Source organism: Tachypleus tridentatus, chromosome 8 (genome assembly GCF_004210375.1).
Source record: "Tachypleus tridentatus isolate NWPU-2018 chromosome 8, ASM421037v1, whole genome shotgun sequence".
NCBI lineage: Eukaryota > Metazoa > Arthropoda > Merostomata > Xiphosura > Limulidae > Tachypleus > Tachypleus tridentatus.
Genome location: NC_134832.1, coordinates 63,218,069 through 63,237,686, shown reverse-complemented (window position 1 = coordinate 63,237,686; position 19,618 = coordinate 63,218,069). Strand labels below are relative to the sequence as shown.

Below are 19,618 nucleotides of genomic sequence, written 5' to 3'. Positions count from 1 at the left end.
AGGGCTAGCTGTCCCTAATTTAGCAGTGTAAGACTAAAGGGAAGGTAGCTAGTCATCACCACCCACCGCCAACTCTTAAGCTACTCTTTTACCAACGAATAGTGGGATTGATCGTCACATTATAACGCCCCACGGCTGAAAAGGCGAGCATGTTTGGTGCGACCGGGATTTGAACCCGCGTCTCTCGAATTACGAGTCGAACGCCTTAACACACTTGTCCATGCCGAGCCAAATTTTAAAAGTCAAACCCCCAAAAAATAATACAAATACAAAGTGCACACCCTCAGAACCCTTTTAGTATGCATAAAAAAGTTGCAGGTCTCTAAGGTTCTTCCATCTTGAAGATTTGGCGGTCACACACACACATACACAGATTATTTTATTATTACAGATTTATGTTGAGTGAACAACATAAAGGATCTAATTAATACGTTGTTGAAATCCATATATGTGTGTGTGTATACGTATATATTATCTTTTACTAGTCCGCATTCCGTGCTATAGGAAGACAACAAATAATACTGACTCTTTGTGAAAAAACACCTTTAAGTCCTTGTATCAGTAATGCCATCCTGAAACTTATTACTTCTGTAAAGGTATTTGACAACAGATGGCAGCAGTATTGTCCCCTTTGTTTGTTAACATAATATTATGCTATTTAAGCTACACTGAAACGTATTTTGTTTCTGTAGTTCTAATCTTTTAGAAGATAAATCACTCACAATAACAGCACGAAAGTATTTCTTTTTTATCTTTCTTCAATGTGTTGTTGCCGTTTCGGAAATGTAAAGATTGATTTGGCCTATTAGTAAATTAATATATTAAGGCCACAGATGGCAGCAGCTGCATTACATGTTTAGATCAAATAATCTATTGGTTGCTAACTTACATTTTAGCAGCTCTGAAAGCGTGCACTTTGTTTGGTAAGTTGCTATTAGATGTCTAAAATTGAAACAAGCAGTAAATGAATAGATTTTACAAAACCAAAGGATAAGTAAAAATAATAATTAATTAAACAGAGTGTTGAGTACCAATATTCATTACTTAAGTGTTGAGGATAACATCATCCTAAAAATGGAGTCCACTAATAAAATGTTTTCTCGAGCTCTGATTAGCACGCCCATCTAATTAACTGTGGCTTCATAGTAGGCAACCATGAGGTTTTAGTATTCTGATTATCCATTTTTATGAATATATATAGTGTTTGTTTGTAGTTACGCACAAAGCTACATAATGGGCTTTTGTGCTGTGCCCACTACGGGCATTGGATTGTTTGTTTGTTTTGAATTTCGTGCACAGCTACTTGAGGGCTATCTGCGCTAGCCGTCCCTAATTTAGTAGTGAAATGGGGAGTAGATTATGAGTCGAACGCCTTAACACGCTTGACTAAGCCGGGACCACGGGCATTGGAACCCTACTTCCAACGTTATAAGTCTCCAGGCTTACCGCTAAACCACCCGGGGGGGGGGAACAGTATCTTCTTTACAGTTCAGTATACAACATATTGAATTTCATAAGAACATATTCTACAGTTAATAAAAATGTTTTATACATGATAAATCTATAAATTATATGTTTTGTCTTCCAGGGTATGTCTAGTTACAAACTTTCTATGCTTGAAATATAAAAAAGGGCATCTTCAGCTGTGAGTCTCACCCAAAACTAGTTGGAGGTGTTTGTGGCGCTTCTTCAAACCACCTATCCAGATAGTTGAGCTAATTTTTATTATCAAAATATGGCAACCCTAATTAATACTGACTTGCTAACACTAAACGGATTAGGAACAATCTACAGTACATTAGTGTTTTCATTTTGCTTTTGATCAAAATGGAAATTAAACAAGACATTTTGGCAATGTCCATCTCTTACTCATACATATATAAATATTACTAAAAACTTTAAATTAGATGCCAAAAAGCTCTAGAAAGTCTTGTAAACTCGTTTCAAATTCTGATTACTTTTTGTTTCTTTGTTATATTTCTATGTAGGCCACCCTTCAAATTAGTAAACGCTGTATTATCTGGTAAGCAAAACTAATTATAGTCTATACGAAACACCCAAAAACACTTTTATATAAGATACTTCAGTCCCCTTTAAATGTTAAATTACTCAATGGGTAATTTTTTCTTTTTTAGAAACATTTTAATATTTTATAGAAATAACTTGAAGCTTCTAACATTTAATTCGTTTTATTTTCTAGGTTTCTCCAACTTATAAAATCTCAGGCCAATATGCTGAAGATATTTGTGTTTGAGTATTTACCCCTCCGTGGGACAACGACATGCCTGCGGATTTACAACTCTAGAAACCGAGTTTCGACATCTGTGGTGAGCAGAGCACAACCCATTGTATACCTTTGTGCTTAGCACTATAAACAAACAAGATTAGGGTTCTTGCATTTAGAAATAAAGATGCCAAATGAATTTTAATATGACAAGACAAACGTCTCAAACTTTGTTATATTTATTACTGCTTATATTGTCGAAATGAATGGCTAAGTTGTTTCACGTAAAATTTTATATGACAAGGATCATACGTAAATTTAGTTCGTATAGCTGTTTAAATAAACGTTAAATTTGGGGACGTATCTGCATAGATGCGAATATGTCACTTATAAATCTTAAAAATTCACACTGTTGGCCAATATTGTGTTAGTATACTAATAATTAACGGCAGTTCTTGTTTTATCTCTTTTCCTGTTAGTGTGCATAGTGATAAATTGTCTGCGGCCGGTAAATACAAATGTTGAGTTCTTCCAAGTTACAAATACAAACAAAGCTAAAGAAACATGTGTTAGTTTGCCCGTAATCATGCCCAGTGTTGGCTCAGCGGTAAGCCTGAGGGCTTATAATGCTAAAAGTCTAGTTTTGATACTTGCGATGGATAAAACATATAGAACCCATTGTGTAGCTTTGCCCTTAAAAACAAATAATAACCTAATCACGTATAAAGATGGCATTACTTTTGCTCTATGAAAAATGGTGCCTGCAAACCGCAAGTCATTAGAGCAGTTCATTCCGCTATGTCAGTAACAGCATTTAAACTATCAATCATTATAGATATGAAAAGCGTGACTTTTCTTCAACGCAACAACGCCCGAAGCCCTTGCATATATTAAATTCGTTATGTATTGCATCTCACAAACTCGCCTCTCTTGACAACTAACTAGTTTATCGACCTATCCCTCTCAAAGAACTTGTTTTATCTCTTTTGGCATGTGACCCCTCATTTCAAGATAATAGTTTAGGTTATTCGTTTTAGGACATGAGATATTCGTTGGGTATTTAGACAAAATAATCTTTCATAAATATCCATTCCTTTCCAAACGAACATACATCATGCACGTGCTGAAGCAATTTATATTTAGTAGGTTATTCAGTGATTCCACTACTGTCTTTTTGTTTACTTTTTTTAAAGTTAAGTGAATTCTATTTATGCTATTGTAGATTTATTTTTAGGTGGTAAGTGATGCAATTTAATACACTTTCGAAACATTAAAATTCGCATAGGAAACTTGTGAGAAACGTATACTTCATTAAGGTTCCTGTTTTTTCTTTTTGATACCTAAAGTAGGCACAGCACAAGTAGCCAAAAGCTATACAATGAGCAGACTACCTGTGACGTGCTTACTTGAGTATCAAAACCAAACTTTTTAGCATTACAAGCTTTTAGATTCACCGCTGAGCTACTGGGAGAAACTTCTTAAGTTTTTATCGTTTTTAAGTTAAAGGTCACCTGATTTGGGGTCACTGAGAGCCTCAGCGACAGAAAAACGCTGTACTTTAGCTCTGCCACTGCACATTCGATAACAGTGACAAAGATTTCATCTGAAAAGCTAGTTTATCTTTCCTTCTCTCTCTCTATCTTTAACACATAATAAAATTAGAACAAAGTAGAATGGTAAAGAACACATATTGTCTGAGTTTCCTCCAGGAGGGTTTGTTTGATTCAGATTTTCGCGCAAAGCTACACAAAGCGCTATCAGCACAAGCCGTGCTTAATTTTGAATTGATGGGCTAAAGAGAAACAGCATACATATTTCCAGTTTTGGGACTACTCTAGTCAAATACTGGGGATTGACCGGCCCTGTTATATCGAATTTACGGCCCCATAGTGAAGAGTGGTTTGGTTTGACTTTCCCATAAAGCTACACGAGAGCTATCTACACCAGACGTCCCTAATTTAGCAATGTAAAAGTAGAAAAAAGGCAACTGGTCATTAGCATCCACCGCCATCTCTTGGGCTACTCTTTTACCAACGAACAGTGGGATTGATTGTAACATTAAGCGCACCCATGACTGAAAGAGCGAGCATGTTTGGTGTGACGGGGATTCGAACTCGCGACCCTCAGGTTGTGAGTCGAGCGCCCTAACCATCTGACTGTGTTGGGTCGCAAGTGCAGAGTGCGCTGGGTTCTCAAAGACATCGTCTGTGGGGTTTACTCTTAAACACAAAAACTGCTTAGCATGCGTGGTAGTACGTACGATGTGGGTCAGTTAATCACAACAACTGTTCGTGATTGTTCTTTATGTAACTTAATTTTACTCCAATGCTCTAAAGAGTTATTTCACTTAAATCGAATTCCGCTTTCATATGTACATTTTGCGGATATCAAAAATGGTCTTGCATTTAAGGCTGAATATATCGTGCACAGCGAGAGTACCTGTTCGTGTTCTTTCTAAAATATGTGTGCGATTCTAACGCAATCTAACAATGAGCTTTCCTATTATGCGAAAGGCCTCGTCGGCACTGATATAGCAGATGAAGTGTATTTAATAATTGTAAAACATTCATTTTTATTGCGCTTATGAGCTCTTGCTATTTGTGCAAACACGTTTCCCATTGTGTTAACCTGAAGATGACCTAAGAAGGTTAAAACTTTGTTCTGTACTTTATTTTAATTAAAGGTTTAATACCCATACCAGTTGTTTTGTGAATAAAAAACACATGTTTGTAAATGTTGTGTCCCGAACTGAAAGAATAATGAAGTCTGTTTTCACTTGTTAGTTAAAGACAAGTTAGGAATGTGTTACAAGTTTCGGTTTTAGTTTTTCATCAAAAGCGAAAGCTAGAAAGAGAGGTAATAAAGCTTCTTGAGTGGATGACACATTAAAAAATAAATTGTGATAACGAAGTTCAGGGGTCAATGGACATAACATCAGACTATTTCTTCAACTGCCACTCCTATAGTCCAATAAAAGTTTATGAAATATATATATATATATATATATTTTTTTTTTACAGCGTAGTAGTTACGAAAGCGCCAATGGTTTAAGGAGGGAAAGAAAATAATTTCTACTTCTACGACAAGATGTGATTTATATTCTAATTATTATTTCTAAAACTGTAAAAAACATAGAACTCTTATTGTCGTTGTTTTTATATTTGTGATCATAATTTTGCTTTTATCTGGAGACATTCATGTGCGCCCTATCATTTTCAGCCAGCTCACTTAGATATCAGCATTTGATTAATAATTTTTTATGTATATATATATATATATATATAAAATTATACCATGTGCTGATTCAGTCTATGTGTGCTTATTAAATATTGTGTATTTTTTCTACCGGGTTTAATAGTCATTGTTATAAAAGTATTAATAGTCTGAAGTTTAATCACTATCATTAGACTTTACTTTTGTTTGTTGGAAAATTGTTTTCAATGTTAGCAATCGTGACCTGGTTGAGTTCCTACAAACAGCTTACTTGTGTGAAACCTTTAAAGTTTAATACAAAATATAATATTGTCATATCACTTTTTTTGTTAATCAACTATAAGTGAGCTAATTTTACTTTAAACGAAAAATCGTAGATCGCTAATTCTTTAAGCAGTAAAATATTTAAAACAAGCGTGACTGTTTTTAGTAAAAAAAAATACTTTGAAGTGTACTTGTTTTGCTAAACATTTAGTTTTTGATCACGTTTGTGTGCCTATTTGTAGTTAAAAACACGGAATTATTGCTCTCTTAATATACAAGCAATAGAATTTCGTTAAGCAATAAGATTGTATTAACACGTAAACTTTTTCTTATCACAAACATAATATTTGAACCCTAGTTTACTACTTTTATTTCTTATCAACGATTACTAATGATTTTTGTTCCTATTTACTTAGTTAATGTGTTTTAACGGAAGACTTTTTAGCCATGTTGTTACATCACGGTGCGAATTGTTTTTGCCTGCAAACTATAAAGTATAGTTTAATTTAAATAGAAAAGTTGCTATTTGTGTGTGTGTGGTAAAAGTTCATCAAAGGAAAAAACAACAACTGTTCCTTATCTAATATAAATCTGAAGTGGTTTTCCGTTATGAAACGGGTGGAAATGCTATGGCTTGTAACATGGGCCAAACCGTCTTTTTGATGGGTTCGGCTTGGCACACGTGATGAGAAGGCTCGGTGCACGCTGCATCAAGACTAGTTATTTGCCTCTAGCAAGTAATAATGTATTGCTAGGCCTGCATTCGTTTGAAGTAAAATTTGATGTCTTAATACCGGGGAGTTGGCAGGCTTTGCGCCTTTCGGTTAGGCTAGAATAATGACTCTCTGTGCAGCTCGTGTTACACAACGCCCTCGTGTCAAGGTTTTACTATAATAAAAGCTGACTTACAAGTTACACGAACACTGATTCTCTCAGTAAATGTATGAACATGTGTAGTTTTTGCTATCACGTGATTAGTCCCCTTCACGTTCCAGTGGTAACACACCTTTTTGCTTTAAAGTTTTTTACAGTATTTAGTTTTGTGCCAGTGAAATATTTTATGCTGATTATTAAAAACAAAAACAAAACGTTTTTATGCGCTTGAACTAAAATAAGTCATTTTTAATTGTATAATTATCAAATACTATATGTGGTCAAACTTTGCTTTTTTGTTTTCACATTGTTATGCAAGTACATAACTTACGATTTTGTAAGCAAGATGGTAAAGCTTGAATGAGCCACAACGACTCAACACTTTAACAATGGGCACTCAATATGTTAAAGAGTTAAAGAGACAGTGGAAGCTCTTTCATCCTGTATTTTGGTAACGTAGAAAACTATTTGTTATATGTGACATCACTCAGTTGTCAACATTTAGTACATACCACTCTTAACAGTGACAGCTCTTTTTCATTTCGAGACATGATTCCTGCGTAATTGTGTACAGTTGTGTGTTTAGTGGCATATTTTTAGTCATAACTACAGGGTAGACAGTAAGTAGTCTTACATTGGCATTCTATTACCGATACTGATAGATAGCGTAACGGATTTACTGTTATAGATTTATTTTAATATCTGCGTTTGTTTCATTTGATACATGTGACGTATATTGTTGGATGTGTATTGCGCAAGTGCCGCATGTTCTCTAAATTTGTAAAAGATTCTCGAGAGTAAGAATCAACAATATATGGCTTACGAAAACACTAGCTTGTCTTCGAATATTGTTGAGCATTCCATAATCTTGCCTTGAAGTATATAAACCGGCGCACCAAGAGAGAGTACTAGAATACTGTTTGGTTCCCACAGTCAGTATACTACAAGCCTCGGAAAACTACAGATATTTGACCAGGAACATTTACAGATGTTGTTACGAATTATACTTTATGTCAGACGAGTCTCCGATTTATTATATTACGAACGTTACGTATTACTATTTCCAATAACCAGAAATTTCAATTCGGGCTTATTGGTTAATTAAATGTTAATATGTATTAAATTTAGGTTATCTGCCACACAAATTTTTAACATTAATATCTTTTAATATGCAAAAATAAAAACAAAAAATTATAATAACGTTTATTACTAATAGTTATTACAAATGATGGTTTATATACAAGAACTTTACAAACTTGCAAACATCACTGAGTCTTATATCCAATGTAGAACTAAATATTTTATTGACGATCCAAGTCCACGACGAGCAGACTAATTCTGAGTTGATATTGTCACACACTTCTCTTAAGCGAGCTAGCTTGGTTGGTCTCACAACTTTACAAAGTGACTTTTTCTGGCGATGGTCTTTAATGTCCTCGTAGAAATTCTAACGTCCGGAGTAATACACTGAAGTTGAATGGTTTGTAATGTTTGAAAACCATAAACGCTCCTGCTCAAATTCTATAGTTTTCCTATTAAAAGGCGTTAATCACAATTATCGGTTTTTGGGCCTATAGCACACTGATTGTAGCTGATCAACAATAATTATCTTATTTGTTTCTCGGCGAGTCGGTTTTTATATACCAATCAGGCGAGATTCTAGAACATTCATCAAAGTTTTCTTGGCGACAGTACTGTGAATCACTAGTATTATATACACACTTAGTACATCGTTCATTCTTATTCAAACACCTTCTACAAATTTCGAGAACAAGCGGTATTTGCGCAATAAATAGTAAACAATATACATCACATGCAAAAAAGAAAACTACACAGAAACAAGCGTAGGCACTAAAATAAATGCACAACAGTAAATCTGTTACAGTTTCGAACATTACAATCTTTAGTAAATTAATTTCGGACGTTAGTATTTCTACGATGACATTAAATACCTTAATCGGTAAAAGGTCAGCTTGTAAGCGGTGTGGACCAGCCAAGTAAAAACAGCAAGCTCGCTTAAGTGAGGTGTAAAAATATCAACTCAGAATTAATTTGTTTATCGTGGACTTGGACCATCGATAAAATATGCAGTTCTAGACTATATAGAAGACTCAGTATAGTCTGTAAGTTTCTAAAACTTATATATAAACCATTTTTTGTAGTAACTGCTATTATAAATTGTATTGTTATTTGTATGTTGAAATATATTCATGTTATAAAGAAAATTGTATGCATCAATCTTGTTGACAAATATCATAAGTTTGATACATATCGAAACTCAGTTAACTTCAAAATTAAAAATTAAAATTTTCGGCTATTTGAAATCGTAATACGTAACGTAATAACTGGGAGACTTGTCCGAAATAAGTCGTAATATGTAACAATACACGTACATACTGACAGGTACAGAGTATGCATTTGTCTTATAGTGATGCTACTGATACTAATAGATACAGAGTATAGAGTTAGTTATTATTGTGACATATTGAAGCTGACAATAATATATATATATATATGTATTATTTAAGCGCACCGTGTATTTCCTATTCAAATCTTTCTATTTTTGCAGGTATTTACGGTTTTCACATGACATGTTGGCTAAACCCTAGGTACCAATTGTTCTGTGTTATTCACCGAGAGTAGCATCTTTCACCTTTTCATGGTAAAGATACGTGCAATGTTAAAAAATTAGGCAATACAATTTTCCATTAGCATTCAGGTGATTGCTTGAGACTATGACCTTTCTTATGTTCCCTTGGGAATGGCGACTCATGTAGGTTGGTCTAGTTTCTCTGATATTTTGCTTTAATCACAATCTCTCAGCTTATTTGGAACAATATTTTGACTGAATAAGATGGAGGAAACTTCAAGCAAAACTATTTAGTAAAAGCGAGTGGTTTTTATTTTAAGCAAATCACACTTTTCACTGTTTGTCTATTTGGAAACTAAATTAAAAAAAAAAAAGATTATTTATTGCAATGTGCATTTGTGTTTGGTCCCTCTTTATTTTTCGTGAACTCAATTAGTCAGAGAATAAAGATTTACTTATAGTAAATATCCTGTCGAATATCCCTTTATTCTGAGAACCTACCTTGGCGCCCTTAGGGGCAGGATTAATTATATTTAAAAATATCACAGAGTATATAGGACGGGGAAAATGTGGTGCTGTAACCATTGGATATCTTTGTGTTAATGTTAAGGTCTTGAGTTACTGTTCTTATCAATAAATAAAAATGTAAAACAAGGGTTTCTAGTATTCACTGAAGTAAAACACTCTCCAGTCGTGTTACGTTTCACATGTTTCTGAGTCCAAACAAAACTCAAGTGTACATTTTAGAAAATATATCATGAATGTAAGAGACTGCCCTAAAACTACAATAATTTACCTGGCTTTCTGAGTAAACTATGAATAGGTTAATAAATTGTTAGCCGCTTAGACTAGTAAAACAATGATCACCTGTTAAATTCCAAAGAATACTTGTAAGCTTTATGTAGATGAGAGTCCACTTCTATTGTGAACATGCCTTCGATAGTCAACTAAAGAGGAACGAGTTAAACAATTTTTGATATTTCAACAAATAAAGAAGGTAGGGGTAGAAACATTAGATTTTTGTTTGTAAATATGCATACTTTTAATTGGTTGAAACTGTAATTTGTAAATATGCATACTTTTAATTGGTTGAAACTGTAACAGTGTATTTTACAAATTAGAATATTCTAAAGTGAATAATTTGGAGCTCAGATGATTTACATAAAAAATGATGTATTTGAAATATTTTGTTCGAAATTAAGAAGTTAAAAGTATCTAAATAATATAACAATTTGAATTACAAGGTATTTCTGGATGTCATTTATATTGAAATAATTGATACTAAAATTAGTTAATTAACTTTTGAATGCAATACATTAACAGGTCATTACTTGAGCAGTTTGACCTGGTTAAACAGAAATAATTAAACATCTGACATGTAAGCTTCCTTGGAGCATCAAGGATGTAGCCAGCACTGAGATATAGTGTATGTTAAAGGACAGAGCCATACAACTTTCAGAGAGTGTTTAGTCGTCTTTTGTGGTGATGATTAGGAAGAAGGAAGATATGCCTAGGTTCTTTGTTGATTTTGACAGATGAATGCAGCAACTTGTGTCATGCATTTCTATTTCAAGCAACAGATGAATATCAGGACACAATATAAGTTTTCTATTTATTCAGTATTTTATATCTTATGTTTGGATACTGACAAGACGAAATAGATTACGACAGTAGAATTAAGGTTACCATTAGTATGGGAGATGGCTTATATGAATTTTGCATAATGCCATTCGACCATGTAACATGACAGTCATTTTCAGAGGTCAATGAAATTTGCACTTCAGAAGCTGCATTGAGAGAAATGTAGGTAATATGCTGATGGCATAATGCAGTCATACACTCGAGTCTGAAGATGAAAACTTTAAACTGGTATTCCAACATACAAGAAAACAAAGGCTTAATGAAACCAGGAAAATGTGCATTCATGCACATGTAGGTGAAATCTCTCTGTTGTATTATGGGTAAAAATAGCATCTCTACATATACTGCTAATATAGCGGTGGTTACAGATTGCCTCAACCAATTACAGAGTGAGAAGTTTGCAGTTTTCATGATTTTATGTCGTTATGTCAACGTGTTTTATTCATTTATTCTAGAATTTTCATACCATTATGGGTTTTTACTAAAGTAAAAACTCACCACAGACAGAGCTTGGAGTGCGAACAAGCATTTCAATTTCTGAAGTATGTTTTAGTGGACGTACAGGTACTGGTTTGTCAATGACAAAACTGTGAGCATAGATATGTAAAACAAAAAAGAAAGAACTGATAGCAGTTGTTGTAAAACACCATTGCAACTGGAATAAAGTTCACTGTTCAAATGGACCATGTTTTGTTGAGATGGTTGAAGAAGAGATTATTACATATGGAATAACAGCATCACAATATGATTTAGTTATATAGCATCATCCAGGCCAACAACATAAGAATACCAATGGATTGTCTTGATTGCTATATGATGAGACCCTCTATTTGTTCCTTGAATATCGTGGCCATGGATAGGTATGTGGGAGTTGAAGCCACTTGTACTATGAAAATTTTAAGCCGTACAGTATGAATTTTATTAGTGGATGGATTCTGCTGTTACTAGTTCCAGATCTCTTGGAAGAGCAACTGAAGAAACCAGGCTTAATCTTGTTCTGTATGCACATAACCTGTGGTAATTGTATAATATACAATTATGAGTATGAGAAACTGTATTGTGCAGTTGCTATCAACCTCTGAACCGTGGTTCTCAGCTTGTACCGCAGCTAGTGGTCCCTAGAGCTCTAATGCAAACGATTATCCATAATAAAAGTGGGGGTATTCCCAAAAGTGTTATTTTTACTTGTGCTAATATTGAATAATGGCTCTTCTGGCCACGTTTGAGCCAAAAGCTTTAGAGCTGGTGTCAATACTGAATGGTGTGCGCTACCTAGAAAAAGAGCTTAAATTCTTAGATCTCATTTACAGATAATAACTCTGGATATCAATACAGAACGTGGTTATCAATTTTTACTGTGATTAGCAACTGTATCACAAAGTACGCCGTCGTTTATGCTCTGGTTGATACACTAGCACAGTCTATAGCAGTGGGGGTGCGAGATAACATTTGTTTTCGCCACCTTCACCTTTATTCTTAAATAAATAATTACTGTGAGGGGTGCGAGAACATATTAATTTTTTTTCGGAGTGCGGGGCATAAAAAAGGTTGGGAACCACTGGTCTATAGCTAATATAATATGTTAGCAAAGTACTGGAAGGTAGCACAATTCAAATCATCTGAATAAATTCACTTGGATCTAATAGATCTAATGGTTTGGCAAAATTGGTAACACAGACAGTTAAGCATATGTTTCTAATGTTTGTTAATCCTCACTGTATTTACCGTACATCAACTGAACGGAGATCTATAGATTGTTTATTGAACATGCTCATGTTTTAGTGGGAAGTTCTGCTCTTTGAAGATGTAATGTATGATCCTCCTTCTAATCAGATCTCCAACAGTATTCACAAGAATATATGCAAGACTTTATTAGGGAGGGGTATAAGTTCACGTGCCAACAGTTAAGAAAAGCTACCTTATGACAGAAGAGGTGCTGTCATAAAACAGTGAAGTAGCAGATATGCCAGTGTGGAAATTGGGTGGGGTTTTGTTATTTGCTAGTGGCATAGAAGCAAATGGGTTCCAATGGACATGACATCTTGATTTATTAATATGCAAGTGTTAGCAGTCAAGAAGTGCAAGAAATATTAAAACATGTGTCAATAAACCTCTATTACACTGGTTTCAGTGGGAATCAGATGACACTACGTATGAGTCAGAGGACAATGAGAGCACTATTTTATCTCACTCGAACCTGAAGAATGATAAGGAAAGAGCTGAAAGTACTTAACAATTAGCAAAATGAGGGTGCACTGGATCTATAGGTAAGTGAGAGTTTTGATAATCAGCCAAACATCCACATATTATCTCCAGTTAATTACATCAGAGCTAGGACAGTCATTGATTGTAGGTTCACTGACTAAAACGAAGTATCATTTCTTAGTTTCCAAGCTATGGGGGTGGTATCTGATAACTACCACTTGAGTATCATTAGTTGATACGGGTAGAGTGACTAGATGTAATATCTAATACTTCAGTGGCTTATACAATTGAAAATAGTTGCTAGAAGTTTAAAACTCGGCTCAAACGGTATTGCAACCCTTGCTTTCTGAGCTATTAAGAATATGTCATTTAGGTATTGATTAGGTATCAAGTGATAGCCAAGTCAATGTTTTGATAGTGAGATTGATGTGGCCAAAAGGGTTTACCAACCATTGGATTCCGAGCTATTTTATAGTTTCACAGCATGAGATACATATAGGATATTGGGCGATAGTTAGTAAACTATCATAAGCTAGAATAGCTATATGTTTAACAAATCAATGATTAAAAGGATAAAATGATCCTTCCTTTCTAAACTAATGTGTGATATTATGAGGCAAACCTTCTTTCAGTATTTAAAGCTCATTCACTTGACGCATCTGAGTGGCAGAAGTTTTATGGAGCATACTGCACAATGCTTGCTAGATTTTCTTCATTACACTTAATCGTGTAACTTCTCTGCCTGCAGTGAGGGAGTTGTGTTAGTTCTGAGTGCATATGTTGGTATATATAAATACACTGCTGGCCAAAATCTTAAGGTCAATGAACATAAAGAAAAAATATGCATTTTGCGTTGTTAGACTCAACTACTTATTTGAGTAGAGCTTCGAAAGATAACAATAAGAAAAGGGAAATAAAAGTAAAAAACTTTTTTAGCATTTAACAGAGAAAATGTGAACACTATGAAATTAGCCTAAATACTAGCTGGTCATACTGAAACGAAGCGTTAATCGGTAAACATGTAACGACATTTAGGCATTTGTGTTCAAGCATTAACGTTGTCAACATCTCCCACTCACATCTCCTGTGTTACATTGGGTAAAAACATGGTAAAGGCGAAAAAAGTTGACAGAGTTTGAACGTAGCAGAATTGTAGAGCTGCAAAAGCAAGGACTCTCTCAACGTGCCATTGCTGGTGAGATTGGGCGTAGTAAAACTGCTGTTGCAAATTTCTTTAAAAACCCTGAGGGATACGGAACGAGAATTTCAAGTGGTCGGCCTAAGAAAATTTTGCCGGCGTTGAGCAGGAGGATTCGACGAGTTGTTCGGCAAGACACCAGCCGATCGTCGAACCAGATTAAGGCCCTTACGGACGCAGAATGCAGCTCACAAACAATAATACGGCATCTACGAGAGAAATGCTTTAAAAACCGTAAACGTCTTCAAATGTCACGCCTCTTTCCACACCATGAAACAACTCGGTTAAACTTTGCTGAGAAGCACCAAACATGGGGCGTAGAAAAGTGGAAGAAGATTTTGTTCTATGATGAGAAAATATTTAACTTGGGTAGTCCAGATGGCTTCCAACGTTACTGGCACGATAAAGATATTCCACCGGAGACATTTTCTACACGACACAGTGGAGGAGGTTCCATCATGATCTGGGGTGCCTTCTCTTTCCATGAAACAATGGAGCTTCAGGTTATACAGCGACGTCAAACAGCAGCTAGCTACATTAGCATGTTAAAGAGAGCATTCTTACCGACTGAAGGCCCTAGCTTGTGTGGAAATGGCTGGATCTTTCGGCAGGACAACGCTGCAATCCACAATGCCCACATGACAAAGGACTTTTTCATGGCGAATAACGTGATTCTTTTGGACCATCCAGCGTGGGGATGGATGGTAAGAGAAGTTTATAGAAATGGACGTCAATTCCAAACAGTGCATGTTCTTCGTAAAGCCATCTTTACCACTTGGAATAATATTCCAGCCAGCCATCTGCAAACACTTATATCGACCATGCCAAAGCGAATGTTTGAAGTTATTCGCAATGACGGCCGTGCAACTCACTACTAAGACCTCTTGTTGGGCATCCCTACCCTGTTTAGGACTTCTTTTTGGTATGGTCTTAAACTTTTGACCAGCTACTATTTAGGCTAATTTCATAGTGTTCACATTTTCCTTATTAAATGCTAAAAGGTTTTTTATTTTTATTTTCCCTTTTCTTATTGTCATATTTCGAAGCTCTACTCAAATAAGTGGTTGAGTTTAACAACGGAAAATACATATTTTTCTTTATGTTCATTGGCCTTAAGATTTTGGCCAGCAGTGTGTATGTATATAAAACACAAACATTAGTGCTAGTTGATGAGAATGCCAGCAGAAAATTTTTATTTTAGCTTAACTCTATCAGTAATTACTTATGTTGTGATACCTAAAAAGAAAAAAAAAATCGGTAAAGTTTGACAGATTGTAGCAGGCAATTTTTTTACCATATCTAGCAAGCACTCAAACTGCTCACCTGAAATCAGCATTCAAATATACAAGGCTTACATCCGTCCGTATGGGTGTCAAGTCACATACAACATCTCTCACAACACGTTATAGAATATCCAAATACAACAAAATAAAATACTAAGAGCAGCAAACCGACTACCAACATACACACCTGTCAACTACATACACAAAATCAGTAAGCTATCCACCCTTAGGAATAGACTAACTGAAATAGCATACAAATATTACTTAAAAGCAGAACATGGAAATGAACTAACTGGGTCACTATATAAATTAGGCAGCGCTCCAACAAACTACACTTCGCCATACAAAATATTTTAACAGTCACAAATCACTCAATAAAACACACAACATAAATAAGGTATGTATATATAGTTTAGGTTTATATATGTTTGTTGTTTTTTTTCCTTTTCAGCTCTGGGCACAGGACAGGTAGAATATTCGGCGCCTCTCCTGTGAAAATGGGTTTTCTCGGGACACTTCCGTTTCCCCCCTACAACAAATTCTGGGGCACTTGGATTTATAGATCCGAGCCACTCCGTGGCCCTGATCACGGGACGTTCCACAGATTCTCGCGGGATTGGTCTGCGGCTTGCTTCTTATCTGCCGGCGGGCTCCGGACTTGTCCACTTCCTTTTTGCCGTCTTTGTCTCGTTTGGCTTTCTCACCTGACATTTACATACTGCCCCACCACACTTCATTGCTTTAAATAAAGCCAAATTAAAATATAGGAAAACCCCCACGTACAGATGAATAATCTTCCATGAGCGAAGACGAAGAGGAACTACAACGTTCCTGAACACCACTGTTGGGGAGAAGTTTCGTTCAACATACACTGACCTGAAGACGAAAGGTGAAGACTTTCGAAACGTCATCCTCTACATTTGTGTTTCTATAACAGGCAGTTGCCGTCCATTCTACAAAGCTTCATCATGAACAGTCTGCCTAAACAATCTATCAAAGAATAAAGTGTGAATTATAATCTACAATTTGATACCAATCTTATTGAGATAAATTCATAAAAAGTAGTTCAATAAAATTTTGAATTCAAGTCAACAAACTCGATGACATGGCCTTTGATCTGTGACCTGTCGCTCAAGAGTTTCTTATAATTTATTGTTTTATATCTTAAAAGCTTTTAGCTGATTATTGTACGTTTTTTGTTAAAATTATGACTGTTTATATTTTTAATATTTAATGTACATATTAATATAACATTTAATATATAATAATTAAAATATTTTATATTTTTAATTATTTACTTATGTAACTAAGTAATACATTACTTCATATATTCTGTATCATGTATTTATGGTTTGTATATTTTTCAGAGATGTTATGTACATTATAGTTTAATATAGTCAATTGTCTATAATGGTTTCTTTAATAAGTTTCATATATTTGTGTTTTTAATACACCGATACATTTGTATAAAAATATAACTTTGTTACTATTATGAGTTATTTCTTGCAGTATATTACCTACCACTAAATGGTTTGTGTATCAGTATTGTATCTTTTATTGAAATTTAATTTTTGCATTCAGTGTTTTTCCAAATCATAATTGTGTTAACAGTTTTGTAACGCATTACATTATAAAGCTTGTTATCTACATTACATGTTTTGTTATTGTGGTTTGAATTAATTTTTGAAAAGCTTGATTTAATTTTAAACATGATTTCACTGTCAAAAGGTTTAATTCATATTCTAATTCGTTGTTAAAAGACAAATTTATTATTTTTTTTCTATAATTATGAACGTTCTTATACAATGTGATTGACCAAGTATTATTAACGTTAACAAGTTATTTTGACGGACTTTTTATTATAGAAAAGCATGTCGATACATTGTGTTATAATTACTAACCTATATATATAAAAACTGTAATGTTACCTCTGTTGTTAGACAGAAGTAATTAATTCTGTTAATTAATGAATGTTAAAGCATTATATATTACTATGCAACTGTAACATGCGGACAAATCGTATATCCACTGCCTAGTTTTAATAATGTATGAACTTTCAAAATTTTTCATTTAGTTATTTAGTTTTGTATAAAGACGTGGTCTAGAAAACCTTTCAAATTGGTTTGTTCTGGTTGCCGTTGTGTATTTATTCCTTACAGCAGGTACGTATCTACTTTATCCAAGGATATATTATGGTAATATTGCACATAAGTAATGAAAGGTTCAACAACTGTAATATTCTTTGTTGGCTGATTGGATAATATCTATGTTATGCTGACGAATTATGTGAGAGACTGACAGTAAGAAGGAAAGGACCAAAGCTTACTTTAGATCTTGCTCAGTTCCATTGCTTATCTTCACAAAATCCAGTATTGAGAGAAGCAAGCTGCTGGTCAACACACTAGGCCTATGGAAGCAATTTTGTGTCTGTCCACCTATACACACTGAATTACATTTTTTATTTTACTGACTTACGTTCAAGAATCTTCTACAAATTTAAAGAACAGGCTGGAATTTCGCAGAACAAAATTTACAATGTAAGATACACGCATTTCTAAGTATATATTTACATAAAAAACATAAATATTAAAATAAATATATTAGTAAATTTATCTCAGTTGTTATTGTATATACGGGTACAGCCTATATTTATTTATTTCAAATTCACTTTGTCAGATAATAAAGAATCGTTTCATCATAAATAACTTTTTTCTTTCAGAGTAAAGTTACATCAGGCTCTCTGTCGTGTTTGTAGCCGGGAATGGAACCCTGAACTGTAATGTTCCAAGTTCGTAAACTTACCGCTGCCCCACCGGGGTAACAAAAATTTTGACAAACATATCATCAATATGTAATCTACGTTGTCACTTCAGGAAAATTAGAACAACCAGAAAATACCACACACATTTACTACACAGTTGCTTGTTACAGCAACAAATTGTTAGTAGTACTTATGCATCCACTTCCTTCTTAAAGAAGCTTACTGTCACTGATAGACGCAGTGTGTACATTATTTTTTGCAGTGATGAAATTTTGCTGAAACTGACATATAAATATTATATAGTTGTGGTAATATTGTTACATATTCGTATTGATACTTACTGCTAGCTATTTGTTTTTAGGGTAGGTGCACGGCCAGTTGGTTAGGGCACGCGAGTCGTAATATGAGGGCCGCGAGTTCGAATCCCTGTCACACCAAACATGCTCGCTCTTTCAGCCGTGAGAGCATTATAATGTGACGGTCGATCCTACTGTTCGTGGGTGAAAGAGTAGCCCAAGAGTTGGCAGTGGGTGGTGATGACTATCTAACTTCCCTCTAATCTTGCACTGCTAATAAGGGACGGCTAGCGCAGATAGTCTTCGTGTAGCTGCTTTGCCTGAAATTCAGAAAACAAATCCCAGTTTTATTGGTGACCTATAGTTACTGGTAGGTAATGATTATTTAGCCATGTTTTATGGTGACCTATAGCAACTGATGGTTATTAATTATTTAGTAATGTTTTATAGTGGCCAGTAGTTATTGGTAGGTAATGATTATTTAGCCATGTTTTATGGTGACCTATAGCAACTGATGGTTATTAATTATTTAGTAATGTTTTATAGTGGCCAGTAGTTATTGGTAGGTAATGATTATTTAGCCATGTTTTATGGTGACCTATAGCAACTGATGGTTATTAATTATTTAGTAATGTTTTATAGTGGCCAGTAGTTATTGGTAGGTACTAGTTATTTAGCCATGTTTTATGGTGACCTATAGCAACTGATGGTTATTAATTATTTAGTAATGTTTTATAGTGGCCAGTAGTTATTGGTAGGTACTAGTTATTTGGCCGTGTTTCATGGTGACCTATAGCAACTGATGGTTATTAATTATTTAGTAATGTTTTATAGTGGCCAGTAGTTATTGGTAGGTACTAGTTATTTGGCCGTGTTTCATGGTGACTTATAGTTACTGTTAGATACTGATTAGTTAATCATGTTTTATAGTCGCTTATAACTATTAGTAGTTATCAATTGTTTAACCATACTTTTATTGTAACCTATATTTATAGATAGATACTGTTTATAGTGACGAGGTATTCTTGCTATGTTTTGGTTATTCAGACGTTTATGATATGTTGTTGTTG

The 19,618-nt window shown here is 34.5% G+C and overlaps 1 protein-coding gene across 2 annotated transcripts; it reads left to right on the top strand.

Moving 5' to 3' along the window:
• The first annotated feature begins 854 nt into the window (after positions 1-854).
• LOC143222525 (uncharacterized) lies at positions 855-17,601 on the top strand. 2 transcript variants are annotated; one of them, XR_013012292.1, is made up of 3 exons: positions 855-923; positions 2,201-2,327; positions 15,943-17,601. XR_013012292.1 is itself a non-coding variant. In XM_076449133.1 (2 exons), exons 1-2 carry the CDS (start codon positions 13,050-13,052, stop codon positions 16,238-16,240), a joined length of 321 nt encoding a protein of 106 aa, XP_076305248.1. In that variant the 5' UTR covers positions 11,782-13,049; the 3' UTR covers positions 16,241-17,024. The 2 variants fall into 2 exon arrangements, 1 of the variants encoding a protein (XP_076305248.1); XM_076449133.1 differs by lacking the exons at positions 855-923; positions 2,201-2,327 and adding an exon at positions 11,782-13,072 and having other exon boundaries at positions 15,943-17,024.
• The last annotated feature ends 2,017 nt before the right edge of the window (positions 17,602-19,618 follow it).